The 15,994-nt window shown below is 40.8% G+C and overlaps 1 protein-coding gene across 1 annotated transcript; it reads left to right on the top strand.

Annotated features, from left to right (window-relative positions):
• Window positions 1–2,480: 2,480 nt before the first annotated feature.
• LOC110222258 (uncharacterized) lies at window positions 2,481–5,015 on the top strand. Its single transcript, XM_021007176.2, has one exon. It carries the CDS (start codon window positions 2,957–2,959, stop codon window positions 4,859–4,861), a length of 1,905 nt encoding a protein of 634 aa, XP_020862835.2. The 5' UTR covers window positions 2,481–2,956; the 3' UTR covers window positions 4,862–5,015.
• The last annotated feature ends 10,979 nt before the right edge of the window (window positions 5,016–15,994 follow it).

The following is a 15,994-nucleotide window of genomic DNA, read 5'->3' as shown; positions in this document are numbered from 1 at the left end:
GCCAGCAAACAGCTGTGATGCTGACTGATGTGGCTGAAAATGTGTTGACTGGCCATATTGGTTTTCAGTCTGAAAGAGCAAAGAAAACAAAGTATCAGTGGTGGCTACAAGAGGAGAGAGGCAGATAAGCAGTGGATGGCCCCTTTGAAAATGGAGAACAGTAGAGAGTAAGAACGACCTTAAAGAAAAGGGAGGTGCCATGATAGACAAGGCACAGGAATCAGAAGATACTGGAATTCCCAAGGGAATTGTGGGAATCTTTTTTTCTACAACTACACTTCTAGTGACTGTACAGTTTGAAATACTGTTTTCATCAAGTTTTATAAAAGTGCTAGATTTTATTTTACTGAATTTTTGTTTGTTTGGCACTGGATTTACAAATACAAAAAAAAACCATCTCAAAGCTCAAAAAGAGCTATTTTCTACCAGACTGATGAATTTATTCATAGTCTTAATCCATAGTCTTCAATCAAGATTTGACATCTTGAATGCATTACTTACTGTGACTGCAATATTTGAGTGAAACTTAAGCATACGACAGCTGTTGAGTTAGAGGAAGCAAGGGAGCTTGGGGGCCACACTAAGAGCTAGGAAAGGCAGAATTGACATGGTGAGGCCAGCTGCTCCTCAGCAGCAATGACAGAGGCACGACAACTTGATTGGGAAAAGTGGGTCCAGCTACAGTGAAAGGCAGATGCCACTAAAACCAAAAACGTTCCTCATGTCAGAGCAAAAGATTGTCAGGGATTTCTTTCCCCCTTCCCATCAATACATGAATATGTAGGAAATTATACTCATTTGTTTATGGGGCTAAGAATGATCATGGGATGATAGATTCAGAGGATTTTATTATGATCATAGAGTTAGAGAAGGAAAGAATCTCAGATACCATCCAGTCCAACTCCTTAATTTTACAGATGAAGAAATTGAGGATCAGAGGCAGGTAGAGGCAGCTAGGCGATGTAGCGGATAGAACACTGGGCCTACAGCCAGTTCAATTCAGCCTCAGCATTTACTAGCTGTGTGACCCCGGGCAAATCATTTAACCTCTTTCTGCCTCAGTTTCTTCATTTATAAAATGGGGATAATAATAGTACCTACCTTCAAGGGCTTTTACAAGGATCAAATGAGGTAAGATTTATAAAGCACTTAGTACACAATGCTGGGCACATAGTAGGTGATAAATGCTTGTTTCCTTTCCTTTCCTTTGGAAGGGTGTAATGGTTTGTCTAAAGTCATACAGGTTATTAAGTGCCAGAGCCAGAATTTGAACTTAGGTCCTATGACTCCAAGTCCAGGGCATTTTACCACAGTGTGTTTTTCCCCGCTACTCACTTTGCTCTTCTTCAATGAAATAATTTAGTACTTGATATATGATTTCTTCCTGGCCTTTTGATGAGATGGCCATTTGATGGGCATTCAGTCCATATTTGTCCCCTGTAATGAATCCAAGTAACACGTGATTCTATAAAAGAGTGAGATGCTCATACATTTGAAGTGACTTAATAAATTAAATCTAATTAATTAAGTTAAATTATCAGGAATCCTCCTCTTCCTGAGTTCAAACCTGGCCTCAGACACTTGCTAGCTGTGTGACCCTGGGCAAGTCACTTAACCCTTCTGCTTCAGTTTCTTCATCCCTAAAATGAGCTGGAGAAGGAATGGCAAATGACTCCAGTACCTTTGCCAAGAAAACCTCAACTGGGGTCATAAAGAGTCAGACATGACTGAAATGATTAAAAACAACAATAACAACAAATTATCTCTTGACTGGATCTTTGCTTTGAATCTCTTTCCCCACTCTCATTTCACTCAGCCTTTATGGAAAAGGGGTCCACCATCACCTACCACCATCACTTATTTAACCCATCTCTGACAGGCAGGTAAGTGCAAGAGTCCTGAGAGAACAGTAGTACTCTCTCAGACCAGGAACTTTGGTTCCAGCATGGGCTTCACACCAGTTATTCAGGGAAAGAACTTCTGGGAATGCAACCAACCAAATGCCTCTGCAAGTGCTATGGGTCCTGTCTCCTCAGCAACCATACTTACTGAAGACCTGGAAAGGGAAATTTTCATCACTAAAGTACTTGTCATTGTCAAGTGGTTCAACATCAGAAATGGAGATACTTTTGTCATTGCAAATGACATTAAAGAGGAAGTATTACCATCGGCTTGGAATCACACCTTAAAAGCCATGGGATTTTTCTATCTGACTTATAGCTGAAAACTTCTACATGCCATGTTGTTGTTAAGTTGTGTCTGATTCTTTGTGAACCCTCATCACTTCAAAAGCCTTAAATGGTTCTTTGTTGCCAAGTGAAGTATCCGAACTCCTCAGGTTAGCATTCAAAAAATTCAACAATATGGCCCCAAACTACCTTTACAATCTTATCTTCCACCAATAGGTAACTGTAATGCATTAAAAATCTCAAGTCTTTCTTGCAAGAAGGTGGCATGTGGCAAGCGGCCAACATCTTGGAACAGGACATACAAAACAAAAAGAGATAAAACAGTCTCTTTGTATAATGAATTCTATCCAAATAAGATTCTTTCAAAATTTACACAGCATCTGGATAATAACCATTTTTGTCCCAAGTTATCTGACATTATACATGATGCTTGGATGACAGCCAGCATTGTTCTAGAACAGTATAAATTGAGGTAACCTCTCCATCAGAGGCTTTCTCCTGATTTTGGTGCCTGAAGTAGCAGGTATAAGGCACATGGAGAATGATGATTTGAATATTGGCATCTAGAAGTCCATCAGCCAAGGATCTTCAAGACTATCCTAATTCAAGGACATGGTGATGTACTTACATATGTATCTATATGAGAATTGCTTTCACTCTTAATGGAGGATTCCTTTTGCCAGTAAAGCAGCTTTTACTTTCAACTGTGTGTCCTGACCATCTTGCTGAAGAATACGGATGAGCCCACCCAGGAAAACTGGTGTCTGATGTGTGATTTTTCAACAAGAATGGACTTCTTCAGAAGACGATTTAAGGGAAAAGGGGAACAGGAGGTTCCTAAGAGAATTCCTGGTTGGCCATACACCAACAAGTGGTATTGTGTGGCTAAAGTGCTTTCCCAGGTCAGCAGCCCAGTGCACTGGAACAAAGGGGAATGTCCCACAGATCCTGATGGAGTGAGTCAGTGGATTATCTGCAGGCTGACGCCTAAGAGGAGGGGTGCCACAGGCAGTTTGCTCTGGTTGATGCTCACCGTCATTGAGAAATTGGCTTCACAGCTGGATGGAGCTCAGGAGGAACTCCAGAACGTGCAGAACAAGACTACTATGACAGCAGCTGCCCAGACAGTTTTACAAGAGGCCTCGAAAGTTCAGATCGCCAAGGTGGAAGCTCTGGAGGCACAGTTAGTTAAATTGGCCGTGCCTTCATCGAGACCTTTCCTCTCGATGCCTACCCCTCCCCTCTCTGAGCCTGAGCCTAAACAGGTGTCTGAGCCTTCTGCTCCTCCTCCCGCGTCCTCTTCCTTTTTCCAGTCCCCTTCTAGGGTCCTTTCCCGGACTCCTTCCCCTTCTGTTTCTGCTCCCTCATCGTCTCCAGCCATCTCCGCTGCTCATTCCCCTGATCCTTTCTCTTCTCCTTCTTCTGATGCTTCCTCTTCTGATCCTTCCTGTCCAGCTCAGATCCAGCCAACAACATCTTCTCCCCAGATGTCTTCTCCACACCAACAGGGACCTGCATTACCACTAACGCCCCTGCCCGCAACTCTCCAACAGGCACTCACATCAGCAGCTACATCTCCGCCGGGAGCTCTCCAACACTTACCACCACCAACATCCTCGTCAGCACCTCCCCAGCAAGCATCGGCGCCTCTCCTACAGACACCATCGCTTACCCAACAGGTCCCTCCACCACCAACGGTGCCTCAGCCAACCCCTTCCCAACAGTTATCTCCAGGGCCAACCTTAGCGGATGGCCAAACAGTACTTGTAAAGTGCAAACGACTACTGAGCCAGGATAGAGACAGAGACTGGAAGAGGACTTTTCGGGAGGGTAACTGTAAAGTATCTTCCCCTCCCCATTGGGAGCGCAGGATGAGGGTCGCATCTAGACCTGCAACCAAACACCGGGTGACCACAGATCTCCAAGGGCAACAGAGTACCTTTAGAAATTCTCCAAGCTTTACTACTTATGATCTGGCCTCACTTACTGAGAAATACCAGCAGAAGCCAGGAGAATCCTTGAAAGCATGGATTCTGAAGGTGCTAGACAAAGGGGCGGATTCCCTGGTGCTAGACGCTAAGGCGCTAAGATCTTTAGGGCCACTGACTCGTGACATGCTTTACAACGCAATCCTGCGCGGCGCTCCCCTAGGGGTGACCTATACCCCCCTCTTAGAATGGTGCCTTCAGTGCTGGCGGCAAAGGTGGCCCTTTTGGGTGGACCATAATGACCCTTTGCCCAATCCGTGGATGTCCTTAGATGAGGCAGTGCAGCGCCTGCGTGAGGAAGCAATGATAGAGTGGATTTATCTGGGGAAGGCTGCGGGCCTGGCAGGACCTAATGCGGTAATATTGTCAAATCACAACAGGGCCCAGTTAATTCACTCGGCTCCTTTGCAATGGAAGTCACTCATCACAATGCTCTTATCAGAGCATAGGGGAACCATTGGAGAAATGATTCCCATCCTAAGGGAGCATCTTTCCAGAGATAAGGTGGAAAACACTCTCCTTTCTATAAAAGAACAAAGGAGACCAATGCCAGATCCCTGCTCTCCAGCTAACCGTAGAGCTCCTGCTCAGCAGGAGAGAAATAACTTCCCAGGACTCTCAGAGGAAACAAGCAAAGACTCTGAGACAGAAGCCCAAGCGGCAAACATGGCAACATGGGTTTAAGATAGTTTTTAGATTTCTCCACAGTTTAGTCTAAGAGACCCGGTGGTTCTCTCCGTCTGGCGAATGACTACATGGAAGATTTTAAGGTTCAGTGGCTAATCTGCTGTTCTATTTGTTGTGCTGGGAGGGTGTATATTCATATGTGCTGTTTAAATATATGTGCTCTCTGGCGTTTTAATAATTTGGTTAAGAAATAAGAGTTTCTTTTCTTTAGCAAAGTGCAAATTTCACAAAATCTTTAAAATGTATCAATCTTTGTCTATGTTAATGAGAAATGGGAAGAAAGGTCTGGGTTAGGGAGTTCAATATTTCAGGGAAATAAAAATTTCAGATAGTCCAGCCAAATGGAACTGTGGACTCCAAAGTTCTTTGAATTTAGCACAAATGGTTGATAAAACTTGGGATCATAATTTTACAGTTGGTTTGGCCAAAGTGGGAGGGAAATGAATTTCAACATAAAATTAATTGTCAAGGATTATCTTCAAATTTTTGAAACTGTTGCATTAGTACGTGATTGTATTTTGGTGAAAGCTCAGAATCTTGCTTTCAGGCAAAAGGATTTGGACCCCTTTTCATCACATTTGTATCCTTGGCATATTGCACATGCATTGAATTTCGTGGGAAAAGAACCCAAGTTCATGAGACTCTTGGAATATGTGTAAAATAAGCAAGCCTAAAAAAGTGAACTACAGGAATTATTCTAGTCTTTAAGACAACAGTTTGAGCCTTGAGAATTTGGCAACAGGAGAATAGAGAAAAGAGCTTCACAGGCAAAAGCAGTTTTGAAGATAAGTTCCATATATATCTAATTTTAAAATACAGATTTAGCAAGTAACAATCATAGCTCACATTTACATAATATTTAAGTTTTATAAACCTTAAGGTTTATGTAATGCCCCCTTATGAAAGAGTAATGGGGGTGGGTCCTTCCCCCTCCCCTTATCAGGGGCAGGTATCTCTTATTTGCTCTTGTTGACCATGATAAATCTTTTAATAGGCTGATAAACTTTGTGGATATACTAAAAGAGCAATGTCTGGCCCTCAGGACCATTTCACTTTTACTTCAAGTTGTGAATATGACTTTCTGAACCAGAGAGTTGCTTGGAGGATGTCCCTTTTTACATCAGGTCTGAAGCCATGAGCTCACGACCTCTTAGGCAAGCTTGGGTCTGGGATGGGAGGCTGCCCCCTGTTTGCATCTTCTCCTTTGGTATAGGGTCTTATGAGATCTCTAAAAGAAGTCAGCATCTTCCTTTACTCTTCCTATCCCCCAAAGCCTCCCATAGGCATCCGTGGAACCAGTGGCAAAGGCAGACTGGCCAGATGAGTCCACTACACAGAAAGAGACATCCAGAGGAATCCCACCACTTGGCACTGATTGAGCTGTATTCGCTAGATATGTAATGTAAAATAGCTAATAAGAAGCTTTATCAATGAAGCTATGTACAAAGGTCTCAATGGCATTTGAAAACTAGCCTTTCAACTGATTTTAATCATTCTATGATTCTTTATTGCTTAGTAATTCATTTCCTATGTGGGGAAAAAATTCCCTGTTCCAAATCTGATTCATGTTTGTATTTTGCATGCCTTTTTTTTTTTTTTTGCTTCCCCTCTGCTAGGGAAGACTCCTTAAATGAGAACCAAAATTAGATTTGTTCCTCTGGAATCTGAGGTGGGGGGAGGGAAGATGGACAGAAAATAGTAAAAGTGAAGTATTAGGAGCCTTGCTCCCCTGCTGAGGCAACAGGCAACCCTACAGCAATGAACCCAGAACAAATCCTGGAGGATAGGGAAGGGTCAGGGATTGAGGAAGGTCCCCAGTCCCTGTGGCCTCAACCCAGCATTGCCTGGGCTAGCTGCAGTGCTATGCTTACAAAGCACATACGTGATTTCATGGGAGACATAACAATCCTATGATGTAGGTGCTGCAGGTATAATTATTACTGTTTTATTGAGAAGGAATCTGAGGCTCAGAGAGATTAAGTGGCTTGCCCAGGGTCTAGTGTGATATGAACCCAGGTCTTCCTGGTTTCCAATCTCTCTCTCTCTCTCTCTCTCTCTCTCTCTCTCTCTCTAGCTACTACTGCAAGCTTCCATTAAATATGCCTGAATAGCAGAATGAGAAAAAAGAAAAGAAAGAGAACAGAAATTAGTCATAATGGCATAAAGAACACAAAAAGTTAAAGAACATATTAAATTAGAAAATATGTTTAAATGTACAAAATTATTCAAGGATTGCATATTTATGACTCAAAGCAGCTTTAAGTCATAAGGTCTTGTATAGAGATCAGCTGATGTTGCTATTGTTGGTTTACTGAGGTTTTTATTGCTTTTGCTTGAATGACTATTTCTATAATCATTACTGAATTACTAGTGTTTAAGCCTAGGGGGCCTCCCATCTGACTGAGTGGATATAACAAGACACCTTCAACTAAAGTGTAGTAGTGTGCCCTGACAAGGGACTGTGACCGGAGACACAGGAAGAATGATTACACAGTACAAGCCGAAGAGAACACAAAGTATGGAAGGCACCTCTTGGAAATAAGGAATGGAAAGGATCTGGACTGTGATAAAAGTGTAAACTTGGGGTGGGTTTTGCAGTTCTGGGAGTCTAAAGGCACTAAAGCTGGATTGTGGTAGTTGATCATCGTCTGCGGCAATTTTGCATGAGAGAATCTGTACTGAGGACTTAAATGTGAATCATGACAAACTTTGTGCCTTGTTGTTTCCACTGCATAGTGAATGGGGGGCCATCTCCAGTCCTCCTGATCTATATGTCACCACTGGACCCAGATGGCTCCAGAAGAGAGAGGGAGGCTGGTGACTTTGCACAGCCCTGCCTCACTTAAATCCAATTCACTTGCACGTCATGGCGTCAGCTTCCTGATGGTCCTCTTTGAGAATGAAGGACAAACAACAAGCATAGTGGATGATAACTGGAAGTTTGAGAAACTTAGTTTGGAGAATTCAAATTTCTTTAAAGCTTGTCTCTCTGTGCATTATTAAGTATACCTTAAAATGATATTGTTGCTCGGTTTTTTGTTTTGTTCTGCTGTATTAATTTGATCCATTGATATTTGGTTTGGAATGTGGTAGGATAATTGTGGCATGTATATGAATGAGATACAAGACTGGAAACACGGAAAGAGAAGAAAAGACATAGAAGTTAAGGAGAGAGTTTAACTGGTAGAGAGGACAGATATTTCATCTACTAAATGTTTTAGCTGCAAACTAATTGGACGTTGTTAATGTTGATGGAGAAATATGATAGCTAATCAAGAAAATAATATTTATGCACATGTCTCTCAATGAGCTCAAACTGTAGAATTTACTACATGAGGGGGAACCCATTAGGACTTCTTCATATTTGCTTATGGTTCTGTTTTGATCTTGAGCTTACATGCTAGATCAGATACTTAATAAGGAGACTCACTAAATTAGAAGACCAAATTGGTGCCATAAACTACCATTGATATGGTGGGCACTGATGAATCAGCAACCTGGAAGAAGGGGCAAATATCAGCAGGCTTCTTAACACTCATTAAAAGGCATACTGAAGTTTTAATAAAGGTTCTGAGTGGTTTTGTCTATTGAATAGATCCCAGGTAGAGATATTGGAACAGTGGGAAGGATTGGGAAAGTGGCCTCATGAAGGTGGTGGCAGGACTTTTCTGAAGACCCCACTATTTCTCCTCCCTTGAACAGGGAAGCCATCATCTAGTTGACTATGGTCCTGATGACTTCACCCTTGGCTTTCATATATATTGCATGAATTGGCAATTCTTGAATCTAATTTGACAAAGACCCAAAACATGACTAAAAAAAAAAATAGGTAAGGTCAGGCTGTAATTCCCAGACCAAAACTTGGCAGGATGTAACCAACGTTTAAGAGTTCATCCATTTTCCCTCTTTCATGCTAAATTCTTCAAGTCTCTGAAGAAGATACTTAAGTGGTCTATGATGATATACTGCTTATATAATTGCACAGAAAGCCTTAAAAAGTGAGCTAGAAATAAAGACTCAAAGTCTGGTCTCAGATAAAGGAGGCTATTGGGAGAACAACCAGTGGTTAAAAAAATCTCAAACCCCTTGCACAGGAAGGTGGCACAAGGCTAACAGTCAATCTGTTGAAAAAAGAGAGACAAAACAGAAGACCCGTATGTGATAATATTATGTCCTAATAATTCTGCAACCTTTACACAGCATCCATTGACTTTTGTCCTAAGTTATCTAGTGTATTAGATGATACACAGTGATAAGCCACCATCGTTCTAAAACTTTATACATTTAGGAAACCCCTCAGCCCAGAGGGCCTGTGACTCAGGTTTGGAAAATGTAGTCATATGTGTGAGACATCGCCTTATCTTAGAGAATGATGATGGAGTACCCTGGGACCTGGACATACCAGAGTCTGCTTGAAAACCAATTCATGCTTTTAACTGTGTGTTCTCCAGATTTTCAAATCCCTTCTTTAATAAAACTGTTTTTGTTTTCAACTAAGGCTGGTTATGATCCTTTTGAAAAAATCCCAATAAACTTACCTTGAAAAACATGCTCTGTACTCCACCTAAACTATACATACCACATTTTATTATCTTGAGGATTTTGCTCATGGTGTTTCCTCTGCCTAGAACATCCTTTCTGTCCATCTTTCATGGCCCATCTTAAAAACTGACTTCTTCATGAAACTTCCACTGATCCTTCCAATCAGGTGTTATCTCTTACTTTGACCCTCATTGAAAATAATTGTTTTACTTCTTTCATAACAAATTTTATAAGTCTATCTTGAATTATCTTCACATTATATCCATATCTATCTATATCTAATATCTATCTATATAATACCTATCTATTCTATATATCTTTGTATATATGTATATATATATATATATATATACATATATATATACACACACACACGATCTTTTAGATCAAACCCCCAATTCACACAGAAGCATAGGTTTAGAGCTAGAAGGCACCCTAAGAGTCATGTATTGCAATCTCTTCATTTTATAGATGAGAAAATTGAAACAAGGTCACACAGGCAGTCAGCAAGAGAGCCAATATTTGAATATAGGTCCTCTGCCTCAAAATCTAGCACCTTTTCCCCACTGTACCAGGGGTGCAATCATCAGGATCATAGTCAACCAAGTGATAGCTTCTCTGTTCAAGGGAGGAGAAATAATAGGGTCTTCAAGCATAATATAGTGGCAATCAAGACAGTTAGGTGGGGCCAGTGGATAGAGCACGAGGCCTGGAGTTAAGAAGACCTGAGTTCAACTCCAGCCAGCCTTAGACACTTAGTGGCTGTGGGACCTTGGGCAAGTCACTTAACCTCTGTCTGCTTCAGTTTCCTCAACTGTAAAATGGGCATAATAATAGCACCTATCTCCTAGAGTTATGAGGATGAAATGAGATAATATTTGTGAAGTGCTTGGTACAGTGCCTAACACATAGTAGACCTTATATAAATGCTAGCTATTTATTATTATTATTATGCATGCTGGTCAGGAGAAAGCATGGTTCATATCTCAGTTCTCATACTTATAAGTTCCTTATAAGACCCTTGGCAAGTCACTTAACCTCTCTGGGCTTCAATTTCTTAATTTATAAAATGGGCATAATTATACTTGCATCATATATTTAATAGCATTGTGAAGTATGGACCTAACATGCATCCTGACCCTTCCCACACCTTTTGTTGTTGTTGTGGTTGTTGGGTTGTTTTTTTTTCTTTTGCCAGTGTATATAAAAGCCCATCAGCCTTTTAAGAAGCACTATGAGCTGGAGAAGGAAATGGCAAACCACTCCAGTATCTTTGCCAAGAAAACCCCAGATGGGGTCATAAGTTGGATACAATTGAAAGGACTAAACAGCAGCAACAGTATCTCTCAGTTTAATTAGCTGTTTTTGGTCTTTCTTTTTTAGCAATCTTGCTGAGTAAACAAGGAAAGTGGGGTCTCACAAAAGATAAAGAATAGCCTCAAAAGGGTATGTACCGCAGAGTATCTAACATAGTGCCTTATACATAGTGGAAAGATTCAAATAAATGCCGGTGAATTAAATTGAACAAAGCGATTTATAAAGGAGTCTTTAAAATGTATGTTATAAAAACCAGGAAACAACATGCCTAAATGACTATAACAATGTAAATGGAAAGAGCCTGTATTAAAGAATGAGACTGAATACTGAGTAATTACAATGATTAAGTCTGGCCTCTGAGAAGAGATGAGAAAAACCATTTCTGTCCCTTCTGGGCAGAGGTGGGAGGATTAAGGGTGTGGCTCATTTATATAATGTCAAACTTAGTTAATATCTTGATTAGTTTTCTGGGGTTTTTTTTATTCTTTGTTGCTGACAAGTGATAATTGGGTAGAGGATGAGATGAAATATTTTCATATATGATGGTGATATAAAAACAAAAAAAAATAATTTAAAAAGTATACCTTATTTTTCAATTCTCACTCCCCCCCCTTCACATGAATCTTGTATGTTCATCTCCCCCTCCCCCAAATATGCCCAGAAAGGGATGCCTTGGGCCACATTTCATCACTCGACCACCTAAATGAAATTTGCTCTGGGTGATTCAGTCGCCAGACAATATTCCTTTTTCTCTGAACCTTTATACTTTGACAAATCCCCATTTCAATGGGCTCTTTCCCTCCCTTCCCCCACTCTGACCTTTCCGCTGACTGCTGGGATTGCTTCATGCTCTCTCAGATTTATATATCTGGAAGCGCCCTCAGCCAAACAGATACAGCAGATGCAAAATATAATAGGTGGCCTCATTTATCCTTCCTCTCCACTGGCATTTGCCTTATCCCTTTCAGTTGCCTTCACATCCAAAAGTGTCAAGTGTTCTTGTAAATAATGCAAGGCTTCCTGAATGTGAGGTTTTCTAGGGCTGATGTTCAGGCTAGTTGATGTCATATTGCATGCATGACAGAAAATGGTTTTAGGTCAGAGAAGCAAAAAGCTTGTAATAAGAGCACTGGGGAAATGGAAAAAGCACTGCATTAACTTTAAAACATACTGATATACACTAAAATCTTACTGATTCAGTCCCCATTGATGTTGAATTCAAGGTCATGAAAACCTAGTCAAATCAGACTAAATTTCAGGTTGAACAATAGAGAATAGATTTGTTAAGTATGTTGGTTGTGTAATGATAAATAAAATTGATGGAGTATTATTAAACCTACTTCAGAGAAAAATTATTTTGTCAGGACTTTGGTACCATTGTAGGCAAATAGCGTGCTAATTATGGAATCTTTTCCATTTAATAAAATGTCTGGTAAAAACAGATGAGCCTGCCACTAACAGTTGCAGCATTGCAAATACATAGAGCAGCTTTCTTTAAAACATAGTTCATAGTTCCATAAATAAATGAATATTTTAAAAAATAGTTGTTGTTCCTCCTTCCTCTTCAAAGAGAACTAGTAACATCACGAGATGATGTCCTGACTTGTGTGTGAATTGGATTTGAGGGACGCAGAGCTGCACAAAGTCATCAGCCTCTCTCTCTCTTCCAGAGTCACCCAAATCCAGTGGAAAGACAAAAGTCAAGACGTCTGGCGATGGCTCAGGGTGCCCTGCGTGATACAGTAGTTTCTTTAAAAAAAAGAAACATTCTGCAACTCAAAGTGTTTTTCAAATTTATAGTGCTATGCTTCTGGACTCAGAATTAGAAAGATTTTTGCCATAACTAGGGGGAAAATTATATCAAGTCAACAAGCATTTATTGAACACTTAACTGGATGCTGGGCACTGTGTTCAATGATGCCCTACATTCTCCCCTAGGGAAGAATTTGCAGTCTATGAAAATCATACTGGGATCCACTAAGGTATCTATGCATATGTAGCACAACATACAGAACATATCAAATAATTAAAGAAATTAATAGAAAACAGTCAGTATAGTTAACACAGCTAGTCTCCCTAGCAGATGTTAAAACAATGCAGTCACATGTATACATTAATCTACATCTTTTATATTAGAATTTCATGTAGCTAACATACATAAAGCAACTATAATTCGTTGCACATAATCATAGCATAAATGACAATGTTGCACATATAAAACAGAAAATACAAGCCTCTTGTAACAAATGACACATAGAACATATAAAAGAGTTGTGTGTAGTCATCAAATATATAGGTCATGTGCAGAAACATGGCATATGAACTGTTCATATAACATAATAACCATCAGTCAATCAACAAATATTTCAGTGAATTCTCTACTATGTGCCAGGTGTGAGGCTCCAGAGATACAAATACAAAAAAAAAAGTTCAAAAAGTTAATAATCCTTACTGTCAAAGAGCTTTTATTCTATGACATGTATACCACATGTATTCAAAAATGACTTAAAGCTATTTACAACCTGTCCCCATCTATCTTTCCTGCCTTATGGTACATTCCTTCCCATCCTGCACCCTGAGTTCCAGCCAAATTTGCCTTCTCTCTGATTCTCACGTAGTGTACTCCACTCCTGTCTCACTGTCTTTGCCACAGCTAGTCAGTGTCTGAGGCCATATTTGCTCCTGGGGTGGAGAGGACATTGTCTCAAGCTTCAGGTTTTTCGGGTGGCTGTTTTCAGAGCTATTTCTGGGGATCTGTACGTTTTCAGTTCTTCCAAGGTGGTATGATCTAAGGGGAAGTATGTTTACAACTCTCTTGGCCTGTGCTCTGGTCTATGAGTGACCACAAGCACTCTTTTCCACCTGAGAACTGTGACCAGGGTCCCCACTCCCCTAAAGCCATGAGTTTTGATGTGCTAGTGCTCCCCCTTGCCCAGGGACAGCAACTTGGGGGTGTGACCCAGATCTGAGCGTGGGCAATGCAACAGAGTCCTGCATCTAGTGCCAACAAAGGGACCCCTTCTGACCAGTTGTCTGACATCTCTTTCCCCCAACCATCTGTGAACCGAGAGCTCCAGAAGCCACTGCTGACTCAGTTGCCCTCAAGACCTGCTGCTGACTTGCTGCAGCATTGCCTGCACTGGACTGTGCTCCGTTCTCACAGACCTTTCCTGTCGACCTTCTAAGTTGTCTTGGACTGGAAAATTGTTCACCCTGTCCTTTTGTTAGTACTGCCACTCCAGAATTTGTTTTGAGCCATTATTTTAAAGTTGTTTGGAGGGGAATTTGGGAAAGCTCAGGCAAGTCCCTGCCTTTTCTCTGCTGTCTTAGCTCTGTCCACCTCTTGCACCATTATTAATCAGTCTTGTTCCTACATCAGTCACTCAGCATGCATGGGCTTCAGATAATTTTGAACTATGTTAAACAAAAAGTACATGAAAGCCATGTGACCCCTGATAGTGGGGACTGATGGGACCCTTCATCTTGGCTTCCTTGGATCACTTCTTGTTTCAAGGCAGTGGGATTCTCTCCTGTTCTCAGATGGGTACTAACTATCCTGTGCATTAGTATTCTTTTCTGGATGTGTATTAACAATTGCTGTACTAAATATGCCTCCAAACTGACCTCAAGGTTGGTATCAAAATTTGACTATGAACACTAATTACTATTTTTCCTTCTCTCTAAGGATTCTATCTAATAGCACTAGCTTTTCTTCAGCCCACCCAAAAATTATCCCACCAAGACTTGCCTCCAGCCATGGACACCTCCCACTTTTAAGGGAACACTGGGTATTTATTCATCTCTTCAGTATCTGACACCGAGGAGCTAACCTGTATCCAGTCCCCCCAAGATATCTCCCATTCCTTCTACAGCTATTTCTTCTTTTCCCTCAAATTTGTCCTATAGTGTTTCTCTTGTGACAGCAGTAAAGTGCTTTTTTTTTTTTAGCAGAGTTATAAGAAAGAAGCATCTTCTTAAATGTACCACCTTGACTAATTGCCTTTTGATAAGAGTAGTCAGAAAAAGCGTGCAGAACGCTGGTTGCAAAAATGTTTTGGTTTCTTTTTTTTGGCAATTGGGGTTAAGTGACTTGCCTAGGGTCACACAGCTAGTAAGTGTCAAGTATTTCATCTGAGGCCAGATTTGCACTCAGGTCCTCCTGACTTCAGGGCCAGTACTCTATCCACTGTGCCACCTAGCTGCCTTTGCAAGAATGTTAACAGCTGGGTATGAGAAAGGAGAATAAGTGGACTAGGTACCCTAGTGTTTTTCTATTAGTGATCCTTCTGAAGAATTTGATTAAGTAACAGTCAGCAGGAACCTCTACATTACTCAAGACTGCAGTTCACGTATCACTAGAATTGGTTCTAGGGGAATCTAATAACTCTCTCACTAATCCAATAGATTACTTTGCACAGTGTGTACATGATTCCATTGGCTCTCTTCAAAATCAGGCATATGCTTTATCTCAATAGACAAATGCCCTAATGCAAATGGTCGCACAAACTATGGAATGATGGAAAGAGTTTGATACCTTCCTTGCTGATTCTTACTCTATCACCCTGGGTGTTCAGAGATGATAGTTAGGTTTTCTCAACATTTAAAATGTTTAACTATTTGATCCTCCTAGCATGATGGCAGCCTGCAGGCCCATGGCACTCATGGAGATTGGTTTGCCTCTACTACACCCACCTACTGTTTTCCTGAGCCTTTGCACAACATGGTCTTGTCATCCTTTATACATTTTGCTGTGATATGGACTGCCAGTATACTTTGACCTCTGATATGAGGAGAGGAGAGAGCTCATCAGGATTCCCTAACTTTTGCACCTTCTATGTTCTGATTTGAAATACACCGAAGCACCTGTGTAGAGTGCGGGGATGCTTCTGCAGTTGCCAGTATGAGGTTTTTACCTATCAGGCCTGTGCCACCTTTTTTGGCTGTCACTAAGCAAAAGTCAATTCTAATATTTGTGAAATGACTGCCCTATTACTTTCTTCACTAGAAGGCAGTGTTCAGAGTGCTGAGTAAGTGCTAGTGTTTGGGCATGAGCTTTAATTCTGGTCTTGCCAGTAAGCTTAGCTGCTCATAGATACATTGGCGGTAATAATCTTTAGATGTGCCAGAAGTCCCTAAAAGACTGACATCAAAAGGAGATCAATGAATTGGGCATGCAACTTAAAAAAAGCTAGAAAAAGAACAATTTAAAAATCCTTAATTAAATACCAAATTAGAAATACTGAAAACCAAAGGAGAGAGTAATAAAATTGA

The sequence above is a fragment of the Phascolarctos cinereus genome, unplaced genomic scaffold (genome assembly GCF_003287225.1).
Source record: "Phascolarctos cinereus isolate Bilbo 61053 unplaced genomic scaffold, phaCin_HiC Scaffold_726;HRSCAF=1367, whole genome shotgun sequence".
Classification (NCBI taxonomy): domain Eukaryota; kingdom Metazoa; phylum Chordata; class Mammalia; order Diprotodontia; family Phascolarctidae; genus Phascolarctos; species Phascolarctos cinereus.
Note: the sequence above shows the minus strand (reverse complement) of the source record. Positions and strands in the feature narration are given on the sequence as shown.